The sequence below is a fragment of the Cryptomeria japonica genome, chromosome 3, assembly GCF_030272615.1.
Source record: "Cryptomeria japonica chromosome 3, Sugi_1.0, whole genome shotgun sequence".
In the NCBI taxonomy this organism is placed as follows: Eukaryota; Viridiplantae; Streptophyta; class Pinopsida; order Cupressales; family Cupressaceae; genus Cryptomeria; species Cryptomeria japonica.
The window spans coordinates 343,735,860-343,753,444 of record NC_081407.1 but is presented as its reverse complement, the minus strand read 5'-3'; the positions used below and the strand labels follow the sequence as shown (position 1 = coordinate 343,753,444).

Below are 17,585 nucleotides of genomic sequence, written 5' to 3'. Positions count from 1 at the left end.
TTGGATACTAGGTAGGGAATCAAAATCTAGAAAGTTTGATCTTCTAAAGTTAAGGATTGTGACTTGGTATCAAAATTAAATTTGCTGTGTTGTGTGCTTAAGTTTGGCCAATGTTCAAGCCACAGAAAAAAAAAAGCCCATTCTACCACCAAGGGTGAAGGTATTGCACAGATAGAAGAATGAGATTATTGATTGTGATGGGGAGATGTGATGGGGAACGGGTATATAGAGGCAATGTAGGATGTGGTTTCCAAGGACTATATATCATGTTGTGCCTCACTTGGTTATGTATAATTTATTATGCTTATGCTTGAACATATTAAGAGATTGTTAAGACATGTTTCAATATCTTGTCCACTTCCATATAAAGTTCAAAAGTGGGGATGATGATGTTGCATGATGGTATGTAGATGGAAATGTGATGCATGCAATGCTACCATGTTGTAAGATGGATGATTAGATAATAGTTATGAAGGATGGATGAAGTGTGTGGGTGGAAGAAACTTGCCCTCAAATGTGGGATACATATAATTGGTGGATCTACATATGCTACCCACAAATATGTTTTCGTCGTGGTACTTGCACAAGACACCATGTGAATGGTTTTCATGGCATGATTTTTTTCTCTTCTTTCTTTATTTTTTATTTTTTATATTCTAGATTTAAACATCCACTTTCATGATAATATGATAATATCTCATTTTGAATAGCTACCTTGTGTGGATGATTTTATAGTCTTACACTCAATAGATATAGATAGTGTTGTGACCTTTGATGATTGCTAGGTTGGCTTCTCCCAAGGTACTACCAATGGAAATAGAGTGGGAGGTAGATAGGATGAAGGATGTAGGGTTATGTAAAAGATTGGATGAATGCAATGTGGGGATAGGGGAATGTGGGATGATAAATCATGATGGCTAAAATTGGTGGATGGAAGGATGGGATGATGGAGGATCAAATATAATAGGGCCAATAAATTCCTACACTACATTGGGTTCTTGGATTAGATATGTTGTTAGATGTCATAGTGGCTTTTAGAAATTTTTTATTTTGAAAATAGTTGGCATAGAGGACCAAATATATTTATGCTCTTAAATAGTGATTTTTTAAATTTTACATCAAGTATTTGTATTGTGATATTTTGGGACCCAAAAAAATTTTGCACTGAAGCTTGTTGGATATTTGTTTGAATTATACATTGATGTTGGCATTGTAATATTTTGGAGTCCAAGTGGATTTCAAAGCTTAGTATTTTAAAATTGCAAAGGTCACTAATTGAAAAAATCCACATATTGAATGAGAAATTGGAAACTATATCTCATTGCATATATCCTTCACCCAAACTTTTAAATCTTAAGTAAAAATTGAGTTAATCCAATCAATCTAGTTGAAGTAATCAATATAACCTAGCTATGAAGGATGTCATCAAAGGGTCACTAACAAGGACTCAAAACCAAAAGCATAAATCTAAGGAGTTGTGCCACACCCATAGCAAGCATGAATGTATTATTTTCATCCAAATTCTCTCTAACATTTTCATTCCCATAAATCAACCCATAGAAAATGCTAAATGACAGGCATCCACCATTTTCGTGCAATACACAATCGAGCTATCAAGTTAAAAATAGCTAAATATTATAAAATACTTGAAAACATCCCACTTATCAATTCTTGAAGTTGAAGAACTAAATTCAAGAACTAATAGATTGAGGCTACATCAACTTTAAGAGAGTTCTACAGTCACATTACAAAATAAGTTCATCAAACACCTATATTGCACATGATCAAACTTGTCCACAATAAACTCAAGATAAATTAACTTGCATCACAACCATTGATTCAAACCATGCATAAAAATCTTATCAATCCCCATTCACACCATACAAGAACTAATATCTTGTCTATTGGGCCAAATTACCTTTTCTAAATTTGGTCTTATCATATCCCATTGCAAATTGAACTTACAAAATCGTGAACTATCAAATTAAGGTATTAATCCTTTATGAGTAAGGGTTACTTGTAACCATCCAACACAACTTAAACCACACACACTAAACTTTGACTGCTTAATGTGTCATCACGTGGGGTCCACCCACCTCACCTCACCTCACCTCCCTTCGTCCCCGTACTTCTTTCGTATTTGTTATTCTTCGTTCTCCGTTACCCCCCTTGTTTCTGTTCCCATGTTTTTTTCTAGCCACCATTTGTAAGTTTTAATTATCAACTACCCTTGGAAAGTTTTAATTAGCTCCCATTCCCACGTTGTATCCAAATTCTGCAAACAATTTGGGGGATCATATAAGCTACAGTGAATTCATTGACTCTTGATCGAATTACAAGTATAAAAGAGGCAACACTAAAAGAGGAACACTGAGATGAAAATGGTATTTTTTATTGAGTTGATGAGGGAAGAGACTAATTCTCTGTTTATAGAACAAGCCCTCAAAACATTTTGAATTTCAAATCATTCTCTCCATTTCATGCAATTCTTCTCTATTTATGGTTGAAATCTGATTTATCCTTTAGTGCTCCCATACACTGGTTTTCTTGCCCAGGTCATCTATACCTTCTTCCTCCTCTTACTCTGTTCATGTACTTCCAATTGAAAGCACATTCAAATTGTTCATTAATTTACCAATCCCACTCTTTAAATATTTTTGTTTTTATCTACACACCAATGTGACACCAAATCATTTGTTTCTTCTTATAATTTACTACACATTTTTACCACATTTTGCCCTCTTTCTTATGTCACATATTCCTCCATCATGCCTTGTGTAAGGGGTCCTAAAAATCCATCTCTAATGACACTAAATAGTCTACTTTAACCCTTATTGCATGTATGGGTTTTACAATACATACATAGAATGAAGTAATGATCCCTGCAGCATACCCACGCTGGAGTAGTATTAAGGGAGGAAGGGTAATCATTTAAAGTTAGGTGAGTATTAAGGGAGGACTAGTGTTTTTCTTCCTCTCAATTACTCTTAGGAACTTGTTGCCAACAATACCTTCATCAGCCTCATCATCCCCACCAAAAACTATTCCATTGACCTAATGACCATCCTTAACCATCCACCTCATAAATCCATCACCTTGGACCAACAAAACTTTACACCATGCAACCTATGCCAAAGTGATGAAGCTATCATAAAATGGGCTTTTATCTAAATTTGAATGTAATAGCATATCCCAAGGAATCCTTCCAAATGTATAAAATATTTGTACCTCAAAAATTTAAATATTGAACATTTTAAAATCCAAAGGCCCCAAAAAATACAATGGTCCTCCAAAATCTCATATGCTCAGCCATCTAGAATTTTATTGTGGACATGGGCTAAGTATTTGGATAGTCAAGAGGACTGGAGAATATTCACAATTTTCAATCCCTCAAGTGGCTCAGCCATCTGGAATTTTATTGTCTTGTAGGAAGATTGTCATAGATCACTTAACGTGGCAAATTGGTGATGGTAGGGATGCGGATTTTGGATGGATTTGTGGGATGGAAAGGAGGCATTAGGCTTGAATGGAGGAATGGATGAAGTGAGAAGGATTTTATGTGAGTTGAGGGGGAATAAGGTAAGGAATTATGTGGAGCCAAAAAGAGTGGATGGAATATTGGAGTGGCAATGGAAATCTGTAAGAGGAGCCCTTCAAAATCCAAACCATATAAGAATGATGGAAAGCATTTTTAAGAGGCGAAGAGTGCTTATCTCAAAGAATACGGATATAGTGAGGTGGTGTGGCTCGAAGAGTGGTAATTACTCGGTCAAATTGGCTACCAAATTTTAGATAATGATGCAGATGATACTGAATGGCCGACAAATTTGTGTTGGGGGAAGGAGTGTCTCCCTAAGGTGGGGGCTTTTGCGTGGTTAGCCATTAAAGATAGAATTTTGACAGGAGAACAAAGGAAACGACTTGGTATGGTTGGACCCTAAAGATGTATAATTTGTGGTAACAATGAAGAAACCATTGGTCATCTACTTCTAAACTATGGTGTGGCTACAGAGTGTTGGAAGATGGTGCAAGGCAAACTGGAGTGGCATGGTCCTCTATCGGGAACGTTGAAGGAAGTTTTTTGAGTTGGCCTAGATGGGGTAAGTAGTTTGTCTTCTCCTATGTGTGGAAGATCAGCTCAGGAATAATCATATGGGAAATTCGGAAGGAAAGGAATTGGCATATTTTCCAAGACAAAACTGAGTCATTGTAGCGCATTTTGGCTAGAATTGATGTATCTATTTAAGAAGTTGTGGTTGCAGCACCTTCAAGATTTGCAGTGAAGGATGCAGTTTTAACAAAGGAAGATTCACGTGTATAAAGAATTTGGGCAAAGATAAAATTTAGGCCTGTTCATGGGCCTAGATCGGTTGACCTAGTTCTTAGAGGCAAAAGGTGGTGAAGTGGATTCAAGGCTTGGATCTACTCAATAGCCTTCAAGTCCTACAAGTGATCAGTTGTGGTGAAAGGTGTTTCAACGATCTTAAGGAAAATGGTTGTTATTGGTAAAAGTTCCGACATGATATCCAAGTAATATAGAGGGAATAGACAAAACCATGGTACAGGTGTGTATTCAATACGAAAAACCTTTACACCCAACCGCTCAAACCAATAAGCATAAACTAGTACAAAACTTGATCTGCAAAAAACATATTGTCTTATCCCAAATGTAAAACAATGTAAGCAAGTCACCTCGAAGAAACCACAACATCAAGATAGAAATTGATTTGTAATATTGTCACAACGAGAATATCAAATTAATCCTCTGCATACTTTTGAGAGCAACATTAGAACAACAACTTTGTCAATTAACAAATATTAAGAAAACAATAGACTCTAACCCAAGACCCACTTATCTCTAGATTATGGCTCGATGGCAATTTGTCTAAATTCCTCACCTCAATGATACTCTTTCTCCCTTCTGAGGGTGTTAGTTATCTTGCATCCACTTAGACATGAAAAAGGTAGTTATGTATAATTTTACCCATTTAAGATTTCTTAAATTAAATAAAACATTATAACCAACATCAATATAAATATGCATGCCAATAATTTCATCTCTTTGATCCTTGATGTTCATATCAAATGCAATTTTTACCAATATAGTCTCTTAAAGATAAATGAAATCATTCATGTAAAGTGGGATGTAACATAAATCTTACAAGAGTTTAATGATCTCATATTAGAACTAAACTGATGGAGTAAATAATTCATACCTTAATTATTCACTTAATTGTATTAATTCACTAAATAAATAAATGCGAATAATTAATTACTAATTAAGGCATAGATTATTTAGTGAATTAATGCAATTAAATGAATAATTAATGTATGAATTATGTACTCCAACACCCACCCTGAATGCACAACTAGGGAGAGGGGCAAAAAAGATGTAGGAAAAAAACATGCAAAGATGAATGCAAGATGGGTCCTAACATAAAGCCTGCTAAGGTACCCATGAACAAACATGCAAGTTTCTTAGAAACAGAGAAAAGGAGAAAACCCTGGTGGGAAGAAAACTCCTCTCCAAAAGAGAAACAAAAGACGAGCATGAAGAAACATTGAAGCATGAAGAAGCTACAAACACTGTTGTAGAATGACTGCTATGATGCTGAAAAAGAACCTCCACAAATAGGAATGCAAGAGCGTCCATATGGTAATTATTCCATCTCACCGAAATACATGGGTAACCAACCACTGCATCTTCTTAGTACATAGGAACAAGTACTGAATACATAGAACCTCCAACACAAAACCAAGGAAGCATTAGCACCAACAGTAGAAACCCCCCCATAATGCTAACAAGGGAGAGGTATGACAAGTACACTGAATCTGAAAGCTTCTCTCCATGATGCTGAAAAAAGTAGAGATCTGAAATAAGAAAGGTGGAGCTCGAATCACAGGAAGGCAGAATAAAACCAGAAAAAGAACTATTGACTTCGAAAGGAAGAGATAGAAATTTGGTAAACAATCTTTAAAAAAAAAAAGGACTCGAGATCTCCAGAAATGAATCTGTCTCAAAAAGAGCTTTCTGACAATATATGGTTTGTCAAAAACTCCCTCCGTTTGCTCAAGATATCGTGAAAAAACCCCAACTAGCTCAAAAAAGGGTTTCAAGTTGAGTATGGGTGGCTGGCTGGTGGCAGCTCGATGAAGGTGGCAAAGGTGCTCGAAGCGCGAGTTGGGTGCTGCTTGATCGGCTGACGGTTTCAGTAGTTGGCGGTTTAAAGAAACTGGTGATGGTTTCCATGATAGGCCATTGGAAGCTGCGGACAATGGCTACTGTCAGCGGCTTTTAAAGCGGCTAGCAAGGAGCCCGCCTAACCATGACGGTGACCCCTGTACGGCCTGTTGAATTTTTTTTTATCCCCGATGCTCGTGTCACAAAAAATAGGCAAATTATATATCAAAATTTGTGGAATCAACCTTCTATATACAACCGTGAGGTCATTTTGAGCCCAAAAAGCTCCAAATTTTTAGGTACCTTCTAAAACAGAGAAAATCGTCGAACTTTGAACCCTTGCAAAATGGACTCTATGTTTTTGATTTCAGTGAAACAAAAGGAAATCCTAACTTTCTCGAGCCTTCTAGAACTGATGATGTGCTCCAAATTAACCCAAGATGAACAATTTGTTGTGTAAATGCAAATAATCTCCAAAAAAATGAACAAGAATCTTCAAATCTGGAGCTCTGATACCATGTTAGGTCTTATGAAATGTGAATCCCACAAGCCCAGTTATCTTCTGATAGAATAGCTGTCACACATAAAGAGAGAAGTGAACAACAAAATAATTGAAGACAATAATAATGAAATTGATTGAATTGCTTGTATTGCTTAGGTTACAATGAAGGATATGACATCCTTATAAAGAAATCTAATTTAAACTACTTCCAAGTCATGTCAACTCACCTAGCAACTAGATAACATAGTCTCCTTACTTCGACAACAGATATTTTTTACTATCCATTATACTAAGTCAAATTCTCCCAAATATATGGTACTTGTTTTATTATGATATTGAAGGTCATTGCATTATAATAAAATTAATTTTAAATAGACTTTTTTCATCTAATCTAATCAATAGATTAATATGATTGACTTTAAATGTATTTTCTTAAATATTATATTTTCAATCATTTTGTTGTAATCAATAAATTAATTTTAATATTTTTTCTAAATATTCTTACTAATTATTTACAAACTAAACAAGTTGTCACCACACTCCAAAACGACTCGCGAACTTTCATATCATACACTTTTTCACGAGAACTGAAAAAGTTCGCCGGTAATGACCCCACATTGCACGGCACACTCAAAGTCAAAACTTACAGTGTGCCGGTCAAGCCGGGCTTGTAGGGCAAAAGATTCACCGGTAATGGACCCACATTGTACGACACACCCAAACTCAAAGCTTCGAGTATGCCGGTTAAGCCGGGCCTGTCAATTGCGAGCCAAGAATAGGTCACCGCGGAAATGTGCGACTTATCTTGAATTTCATGTGCAAGTAGAAAACATAGCCGACGGCGTTCGGCTTTCACCGAAATTCACTTTCTTCTTCTTGTTTCTGGATGTTTATTGTGTCTGTTTAGTCAGACGCCTTGATGCTGCTATTTTGCAGTCAGGTGGTGTGCTAACACGTTAAAATAAAATCACCAGAAGACTTGGTGTGCTAGGAAACAATGGAAGAGGCTACACACCTTGCAGAACGTCTCACTTCCGTGCTGATTGCCAAGATTTTCCAAGAGATGTCATTAGTTAGTAAGCTGAGAGAAGATTTGGAACTCATCTACGATGAACTCGAGTGTATCAAAGGCCTGCTCAAAGACACCGGCGGGCCTGAAAGGGCAAACTGCAGTTCAACGAGGATATGGCTGCAGAAACTTGAAGACTTCCTTAACGAGGCTCTCGACGAGTTGGAGGACACATCTCAGCCTCAGTCCTCTAACTACATCTCCCGCTACCTGTTGGGCCGTAAGATTCGAGTGTTGAAGAAGAAAATCAGTAACATCCCTAGGAGTCCAAAGTATTTCGAATTTCTTGAAGGCAGGGATGCGACGCCCTCTTCCATGTTACTCAGTGAAAATTCATTACTGAATAGAGAAAAAGCAACTGCGCTGATTGTGGAAGCTACAACGGTGGGAATGCAGAGAGATATTGATAAGATTACTAGATTGCTTGTCAGTACAGAAAGCTCTCATCAGATCATTGCTGTAACAGGGATGGGAGGGTTAGGCAAAACTCTCCTCCTTCAACACGTCTTCAATAGCCAAGGGATCAAAGGATTTTTTAAAATTTCAATTTGGGTGGCAGTATCCCAAAGCTTTATGGAGATTCAAATTCTCGAACACATAGCCCAGCAAATAGAGCTACATGATGGAGGAGGAAGACAGCCAACTGTGGAGCAGCTCAGACATGGCATCTATAGCCACCTGCACGGAACGGAAAGGCCGTGTTTACTTGTTCTGGATGATGTGTGGGACAGGCATTCATTAGAAAAAATAATGAAGTGCTTTCCGTTGAGGGGCAACAATAAAGTGATGCTTTCAACGCGTAACCAGAAAGTTGCAGAATCTATGGGAGCTCACAGTATCCATCAAATGGAATTATTGTCTCCAGAAGACAGTTGGATGTTATTCTCCATTCATGCGTTCCCTGACTGCCACAATAACGATCCGCCAGTGGAGTTGAAGGAATTGGCCCTCGCCATTGAAAGAAAATGCTCCAGGTTACCCCTGGCCGTGAAGACAGTAGCAGCATCTATGGCAAGCGTCCAGCGGCTTCCCAATGTGTGGGAATCCACATTGAAAGCGTTGGATGATGTCGGCACAATCCAGGAGGACGTTCTGCCGATCTTGAAGTTAAGTTACGACGCTCTGCCAAATTATCTAAAACCTTGTTTTCTGTTCTGTTCTGCTTATCCTGAAGATGCTAGAATGAATTGTGAGTACCTGGTACAAGTATGGGTTGCTCAAGGATTTGTTAATGCTAAAGAAACACAAGATCCATATGAACTAGGATTTTCTTATCTTAACCTACTCATTGATCGTTGCATGATTGAATTTGTTCCATATGATGGGAACGATTATATCATTAAGTACTGCAAAATGCACGATCTTCTACATGATCTGGCTCTTTCAGAATCTCAGAAACAAAGATGTTTATTTCAGACAGGAACAAATCTGGAGAAGATCCCACTAGAGAATTGCCAAGGCCAGCGGAGGATTTCATTGATTAAAAACAAAATAGCTGATCTTGACAAACCTATCCACTCCCCTAGGCTCCTCACCCTACTTCTATGGAACAATCTTCCTCTCAAATCAATATGTGAACAGTTTTTCAATAGACTGAAGCATTTATGTGTGTTAGACCTGAGCCAGACTTCTATCAAGTCGTTACCCAAGTCTATTGCCAAATTGACACATTTGAGAGCCCTCAATTTATCGAGAACATACACCAAGAAGCTGCCAAGATGCTTAAGTGGTCTCTTAAGGCTTCAATTGCTGGATGTTAGTTGGTGCGAAGAGTTGACAAGTCTGCATTCAGGGATAAGCAACAATCAATCTTTGCTACATCTGAATGTGACAGGCTGTAAAAACATGGTACGGTTTCCCGTGGGAACATCTAATCTTTTCTCTTTGCGAATATTAGGAGAAGTAGTATTTGATTTGAGGGGAAACCCAAAAAATTCATTGAAGTTGACGCATCTCAAAGGCTTGACTCTGCTCCAACAACTCTCAGTTGCAATCAGCTCCGCCGTTAGAGCTTCCAAACAATATATTTGGAGAGATGGAATCATGGAAAACATGCGAAATTTCTTTTTTGATAATCGGGATCAGAATTCACATGTTGAGCTTCCAGAGGACATGGCTGTCATGAAACGACTGGTAATTCTTCACCTTCGCAACTGCGTGCTGCCCGCATAGACCTCTCACCTCTACAACCTCACGCTTCTTCTGTTGGAAAGAGATCATTCTAAAAATTATGAAGCCCTTCAAACAATTCCCAACTTAAGGCGACTAATCTTAATCCAGAACAACCAGTGTATCGATTTCACTCCCGAGTCTGAGACCATCGATTTCGCTCCGGAGTCTAGGAATTCTGTCTCATTTCCGAACCTGGAGAAACTGATTATAGAAGAATTTTCCCAGCTGCAAAAGTTTCCAGTACTGGGAGATAAAGCAATGCCAAAGCTACAATATTTTCGCTTGGTGAATTGCAACCAGCTGGAAGGATTGCCTCAAGGCTTGGATCTACTCAATAGCCTTCAAGTCCTACAAGTGATCGGCTGTGGTGAAAGGTACTGCTTCAACGATCTTAAGGAAAATGGTTGTTATTGCCAAAAGTTCCGACGTGATATCCAAGTAATATCGAGGAAATAGGCGAAACCATGGTATAGGTGCGTATTCTTGAGACTATTGCTAATATACTTTGTATTGATTGAGTAGCGTCATTGTGCAAATTGATTTGTCATATGTATAAATATCGAAGTGTCAGATTATTGCCTCATCATTCTTCCAGAAGTGCCATTGGAGTCACTCATATATCACTATCTTCATCTTAATTTTACAGGAGGTTCCTCAATTTCAGCATAGTAGTGTTTCTTTCATGTTTTACTAGTGTTCTTCATGTTCCACTTTTTGTGGTCTTTCATATGTTTCCTCTCATGTTTGGAGGATATCTATTGTATTTCTGATAGAAGTTGTTTCTGGAATCATCTTGAGTCCTCCTTTCATTCATTTTTTTTATATATTTTTTTTTCTTTTGAAGAGGAGTTTTTTTCATGAGGTTTTCTCCTTTGCTTTCAATTGTGAGAGTTCTTTCTAATTTGTACATGGTACCTTATAAGACATATTTGTCAGGACCCATTATTTGTTTTGTATGCATTCATCATTGGAGCTTCTAATTTCATTCTTAGTTGTACTTAAGAAGGGTGTTAGAGTAAAAACGTAATTACCTAATAAAAAGTAAACTCCAACGCCAACATCCCTCCTTAGATTTCTTGTATGAAATAAGAATGGCATTGGATTCTATAGATGGCGATCTTACCATGTTTTAATATTTTCAATAAAATTTACTTCGCTTCTCATTGCCATGTTATTGACCTTTTTGTTTTCATATTTATTAGAGTTGAATTTACCTCTTGAACTATTGACTTTTTGTTCAGTTTTGCTTTTTTAAAAACTTATTGTCTTTCCTTAAGGCAGTAGTTATCTTTTTCGTTAGCATTTTGAGATTATTAAATGAGTTCTACTAAGATAGCATGCTAGTTCAATTTAGCATCATGCATGATTATTTCCCTACATCCTAGTTTGAAATTTATTTTAACTCTTTATACTCCATATAATAAACATATCTACGCAATCTCATAATTTTTCATTCATGTTTCCTTAATGATGACATGTCTTCTTGAAAAATGTTAAAATTTAGCTCTTGTTCTCTTTGATTACACCAAAATTTATGTTTTCTTAAATTAGAACTCAAAATCATTTGAAGTGGAAGTCTCAATACCAAAATACTTTAATGCACTAAGGTGTTCCCACTAAAGAGTTTATTCCCCATCTAGCTAGAAGATCCCAAGTTGAGACTCTTAATTTTTTGAGAGAGTTGTAGTTTAAAATATTTTTGTAGATTCATTAACTAAGCGACAACTGCAATGAATAATTCTATATCATTAAATCTTGGTGGTGGTTATTTCTTTAAGTCTTTAAGAAGGTTTAATTCTTGTTTCCTTTAAGGTTGATTTGTGGTTAAAATTATGATTATAATTAATATTAAATAAAAATATCTCTTCAAGTAAAATCTAGATAAATAGTGTATATTATTTCAAAAGGTATCATTCTTTAATCAGTTAATTTATTTAAGCTTAAGCATAGTTCACTTTAGAATTATGTGATAATTATTTTTTTTGTTCAGTAATATAATGATTTTATTAATAGAAATAAATGACTTACAAAGTATCTCAAAATAGTATCAAGAAACTAGCAACTACCCATACATCCAATCAATATCGCTAATAACCCACCCACAGATAACCACACTTCAAAATGAGCACATCTTCGCTCAAAAACAGATGCCATAACAAAGTCTAATAGCAATATAGTAGCAGTTTAAAGATCTTAGATTATATTACTGCTAAGACAAAATACAAACAAAACAAACTAAAAAAGAACATGACATAATTCAAGCGGATCCTCTGCATAACCTAGCTTGACCATCTTCAGCTGCATTCTTCCCTTTCTTGGTCGCAGTTGAGGCCCCACCTCCCTCCTAGCGGCCTCCACTACTTCTCTAAAGCCTGCTTCCACTCGCATCATCTCCACGAAGGTCTTTGAAGCTTCCCACCCACGCTATGCCAAAGCCCAAAACTTCTCTTTTAGGTCCCCCTCCTACCACCTTACAAACGACACTTTCTCATCAAAGTCACCATCAACAAAACCTTCAGACATATCAAACCTATCTCTAGGTATCACCCACTCAAAGATGGAGTCCATGCCTCCTAGAAACTCCTCCGGCATCAGAGCCTTCATCACCCTTTTCACAGTGTCCACAAAGGATTCAAATTAGAGGCCCCACATTGCCACTAGCGAACAGATATCCATATTCATCTGATATCTATGGCTGATATGGTTGATTTCCTTCCCCAAAAGAGTCTTTACCATGTCAATGATCCTATTATCATTGTACCGAAAGAGGCCTTTTATCCTTCTAACTGAAACTTTCCCAACAAATGGAACCAATCCCTTCTCCGTTTCGAATGTGAAGTTGACCTCCATGTCCTACCCTTCTACATCACTGCCACTTCTGCATCTAAATCCCCTCCACTCCTCTAACAAACTATAAAAAATGAAGAAAGACGGGCTCATTGCACACCACATAAAAAACTTTTGAACAAAGCCAAGGCTTTCATTACTCTGCCACCTTTTTAGAAGCCATCCACCAACCCATGCCATCAAAAACTCTACTCATAAATACAGGTTCATAAAATCCCTATCCTTGTTAGTTCAAAACATTCTATCCTTGCATATCCGACATTCACTCCACTATACACCAAGCCAATAAGCATGTCCGCCATCTTCTTATTTCGTACTTGCTATTATCTAGGAGGTACAACCACATTAAACACTTGCCACTAAATCATACTCAATAGCAAGATTTTGAAAATCTTCAAAATGAAAAGCCTTTTCCACCTCAAAAGGCGTGGTCCATTTTGACAACACATCCAACACCTCATTCCCTATTCTGCAAACATGAGATACTCTGAAGTCATTAAAAAAAATTAAGTCATTTTTAATATTTTTAATATAATTATCTAAATTACAAGATTTCGTCTCCCCCTTAATTATTGCATTAATTGTAATCAATGAATCTCCTTCTAAATGAAAATTAGGAAAGCCGAGTTTTAGGCCCCATTCAATCGCCAAAAGAGAAACCTGTACCTCCACCTCATTATTTATTCCCTTGTCCAACTTTTGAGCAATCAATGCTAATATATTACCTTCCAAATATGTGAAAAGAATTCATGCTTGCCTTTCGATGCTCTGTCAAAATTTACCTTAATCCATCCCTTGTCCAGAGGAATCCACTTCACCACCTTTTGCCTCTCAGAAGAGCTTGCACACAGGTCAACCTATCTAGACCCATGAACAGGCCTAAATTTTATCTTCGCCCAAATTCTTTATATATGTGAATCTTCCTTTGTTAAAACTGCATCCTTCGCTGCAAATCTTGAAGTTGTTGCACCCACAACTTCTTCAATAGACACATCAATTCTAGCCAAAATGTGTTGCAATGACTCATTTTTGTCTTGGAAAATATGCCAATTCCTTTCCTTCTGAATTTCCCATATGATTATTCCTGAGCTGATCTTCCACACACAAGAAAAGACAAACTACTTCCCCATCTAGGCCAACTCAAAAAAACTTCCTTCAACGTTCCCGATAGAGGACCATGCCACTCCAGCTTGCCTTGCACCATCTTCCAACACTTTGTAGCCACACCACAGTTTAGAAGTAGATGACCAATGGTTTCTTCATTGTTACCATAAATTATACATCTTGTGGGCCAGCCATACCAAGTCATTTCCTTCGTTCTCTTGTCAAAATTCTTCCTTTAATGGATAACCATGCAAAATCCCCCACCTTAGGTAGACACTCCTTCCCCCAACACATATTCGTCGGCCATTCAATATCATCTGCATCATTATCTAATATTAGGTATCCAATTTTGACCAAGTAATTACCACTCTTCGAGTCATACCACCTCACTATATCCGTATTCTCTAAGATAAGCACTCTTCACCTCTTAAAAATACTTTCCATCATTCTTATATGTTTTGCATTTTGAAGGGCTCCTCTGACATATTTCCATCGCCACTCCAATCTTCCATCCACTCTTACTGGCTCCACATAATTCCTTACCGTATTCCCCCACAACTCACATAAAATCCTTCTCACTTCATCCATTCCTCCATTCAAGCCTAATGCCTCCTTGCCATCCCACAAATCCATCCAAAATCTGCATCCCTACCATCACCAACCTACCACGCTAAGTGATCTGTGACAATCTTCCTACAAGACAATAAAATTCCAAATGGCTGAGCCACTCGGGGGATTGGCAATTACAAAAAAAATGGGCATTACAAGGAGGGAAACAGTTCTGGATTGCGGTGCCACCAAGATCCGGTTGAAGAAAAAAGGTAGGGTAATCAACCAATTCATTCACAAGATGTTTTCTTGAATAAATAATCGTTATGTTTGTGACAATGTGTCGAATTTTCTTTATGTAATGATGAAATTGTTTGAATTTTACATAGGAGGTTGCATTTGTGTTGGTTGATGATCAAGTTTTATCCTTCTTATAATGAATTTTACTACTCATAATTTTTTTTCCCTAGCTCATATTCATTTTCTAGTAGAAAAAGAGATAAATAAGATCGAATTGGATGGTTGATCAAATAAAATGATCAATTATCCTCTTTATAGGCATAACCTCTTAGGGAAGACCCTAATTAAGGAGCGGGATGACCTAAACCTGTGTGTTCAAATAGGGAAGAACCACAGATTGTGCCACTCTTGTATCCAAAATCCGTTGGAAGTGGCCTGATTGTAGGCTCTAGGTGAAGAGCTTACCTTGGGTATCGATGTTGGTATATATGGTTGTGACAGAAACTCCCTGCTGCAGGACCGTGAGACCAATGTGTAGTGATCGAGTGCCATTTTTGTCAGTGTTTTGGAAGGGAGGATAAGTGTACCGTGATAGGAAGGTGGTATAAAATGGAAGATGAGAGGTATAAGGATATGAGGTGTGGGTTAGGATAAGATAGGAAGGTAAGTGATGAAGGATGTAATGGTGAAAGAGTAAGTTAGGATATGTTAGGGGTTTGGAAGGTAGGAAAGTGAATGGGGGGAGATAAAAGGATGTAAAGGATGGAATGGGGCTAGGTAGGTGAAGTAAAAGTAAATGTGTAGGAGGTTAAGGTTTAGGATAGGATGTAGGAAAGTGAAGGAGGTTAACAGAGGGGATATGAAAGGTAGATGGAAGGTAATAATGATAGGAAGTGAGGTAAATGTTATGAGGTGTGGGTTAGAAAATAGGGTGTAGGAAATGGAAGGAAGGGTCATCCATGCCGTAGTGCTTAAAGAGGAGCACATTCACATGAGGGACAAGAAGAGTCATTAAATGTTGTAGTGTGCCTCCTTAAACCTTCCACCAACACACAACTATTTCCCAATCTTGCTAATGGACTAACTCAACTCATTGTCAAATTGTGACAGTCAATGCAAGGTTTAGGACACTAGTAATTAGGATCTTCTAATTATGGTGGGTCCTAGCCAACATAGGGTTATATGAGACAGGGGTAAGTTCAAAAATGATGTGTATCATATTTTCATCAAATTTTCATGTTAGTATTACTTTGTATCAGCATTAACCACTTATTGTCATTTCATTATAATCAGTTTGTTATCCTTATAAGAATTTGCCACTACTACATAGAGGGGTGTTTTAAGACAATTTTTGAAGAAATTGTCTCAACTTGAGACAAAAAAAGAAATTGGTATAGTCTAAAAAATGTCTTTAACCGAGTGTCTTAAATTATCGTCTTTAAAATTTTCTCTATAAAGACGATAGAAAACATGAATTTTTTGTGTCTTTGTAGAGACAATTTGGGATTTAAAGAGAGACAATAGTTGGGATTAAAATCATATTGTCTCTCGAGAGACATTATGTCTTTAGATCTCAACTATTGTCTCTCTAGAGACAATATTAAAAAAGATATTAAAAAAATAAACAATTTATTTTGAATATTTTTATGTAGTTTTCAATAAAAATGTTTTAAAAAAACAAACAATAGAATTGTCAAAAGTTTATGAGAGTCAAAAGGGCTCAAAAAAGGAAAAACCAGTGAATAATGACAAGTGACAAAACAGAGCAGCCATGAGCTTAAAACATCCATTTGCAGTTTCTGAATATCTCATAACAACCTTATGTTGTGTGATAGTCGTAATGGTGATAAACATAGCATGAAGGATTACCATGAGCCAAGAAGATAGAAATAGAGAGCCAGAGATCATCAATAAAATGCAAGAACTGTTAAAGTACAAAGCCCATCATGAATCATAACAAAGGCATAACTAGTGATTAAAAATACTATTGCATACACATTCGAAAAGAACTAATAGCAAATATGAATATCACAGAATAATAGAATCACATTCAACAAACATGACAAAATCTTAACAATATATTTAAAAATATCTTTCAAACAAAAGTATTAATATTGTGAATCAATTAATATTACTCAATTTTAATCAATTAATTCCCTCTCGCAATGGCAACAAGACTTGGTGTTTTCCATTATTTTCCCATGTTCCATTAGCATATTGAAAAATATTACCACAGTAACTGCTTTTTGTTCTCATATATTATTACGTTTTAAAAGTTATTTAATGTTGCAATACTTTATAAAGTTATTGCTGATAATTATAAGTTTATGTTATATCAACATAAAGTGTATTTTGAATTAAGTTTTTCATTTTTACTCAGTCTCCCCCTTCAAACTATAAATAGAATCGAACATTGTTTTCAGACTTTAAAAAAAAGGTTAAATGACAGTTTTCTGGCAATCATTTTCCAGTATGTATATCTGTTAACAACGCTGGTTAAATCTTAATCTTTCTGGTGGTATATCTGTACAAATTTACAAAGGACAGCAGAGCCGTTAAATCTTATTGAAGCTGTTGATTTTGAGTGAAACATCCAAAAAAATCTTACACGAGAATGCTTTCTTTAAGCAGGACAGTTTAATTGCGAGTTAAGCGATAGATTTGTGGAGAGAATCTGCAAATTTAACACAGGCAGATATTCATGGAGACAGTTTAAACAGATATTTCTACAAGATTTAGCAGAGGAGGACAATATAGGAAGATAATTGTCGAAGCATTTGGGTTCGGCTATATAGATTTGTGGTAGAAATGCTATACTGGATCGAAAAATGTCAATTCGCCTGCCTTTACAATAAACATTGAGTTGATTGGGCGGCGTTGCCTTCTATGGACTGAGCTTAACCTGTATATCACTTCTTATA

General features: G+C 36.7%; 1 protein-coding gene across 1 annotated transcript; it reads left to right on the top strand.

Moving 5' to 3' along the window:
- Positions 1–7,680: 7,680 nt before the first annotated feature.
- Positions 7,681–10,380, top strand: LOC131077189 (disease resistance RPP13-like protein 4). The gene is made up of 2 exons (XM_059217407.1): positions 7,681–9,885; positions 10,033–10,380. Exons 1-2 carry the CDS (start codon positions 7,681–7,683, stop codon positions 10,378–10,380), a joined length of 2,553 nt encoding a protein of 850 aa, XP_059073390.1.
- The last annotated feature ends 7,205 nt before the right edge of the window (positions 10,381–17,585 follow it).

Excerpts from the sequence above, each read along its gene's own strand:
- LOC131077189 (XM_059217407.1), top strand. The coding sequence starts at position 7,681 with ATGGAAGAGGCTACACACCTTGCAGAACGTCTCACTTCCGTGCTGATT. Across the intron at positions 9,886-10,032 it reads TGGCTGTCATGAAACGACTG|AACAACCAGTGTATCGATTT; the intron begins GTAATTCTTCAC and ends ATCTTAATCCAG.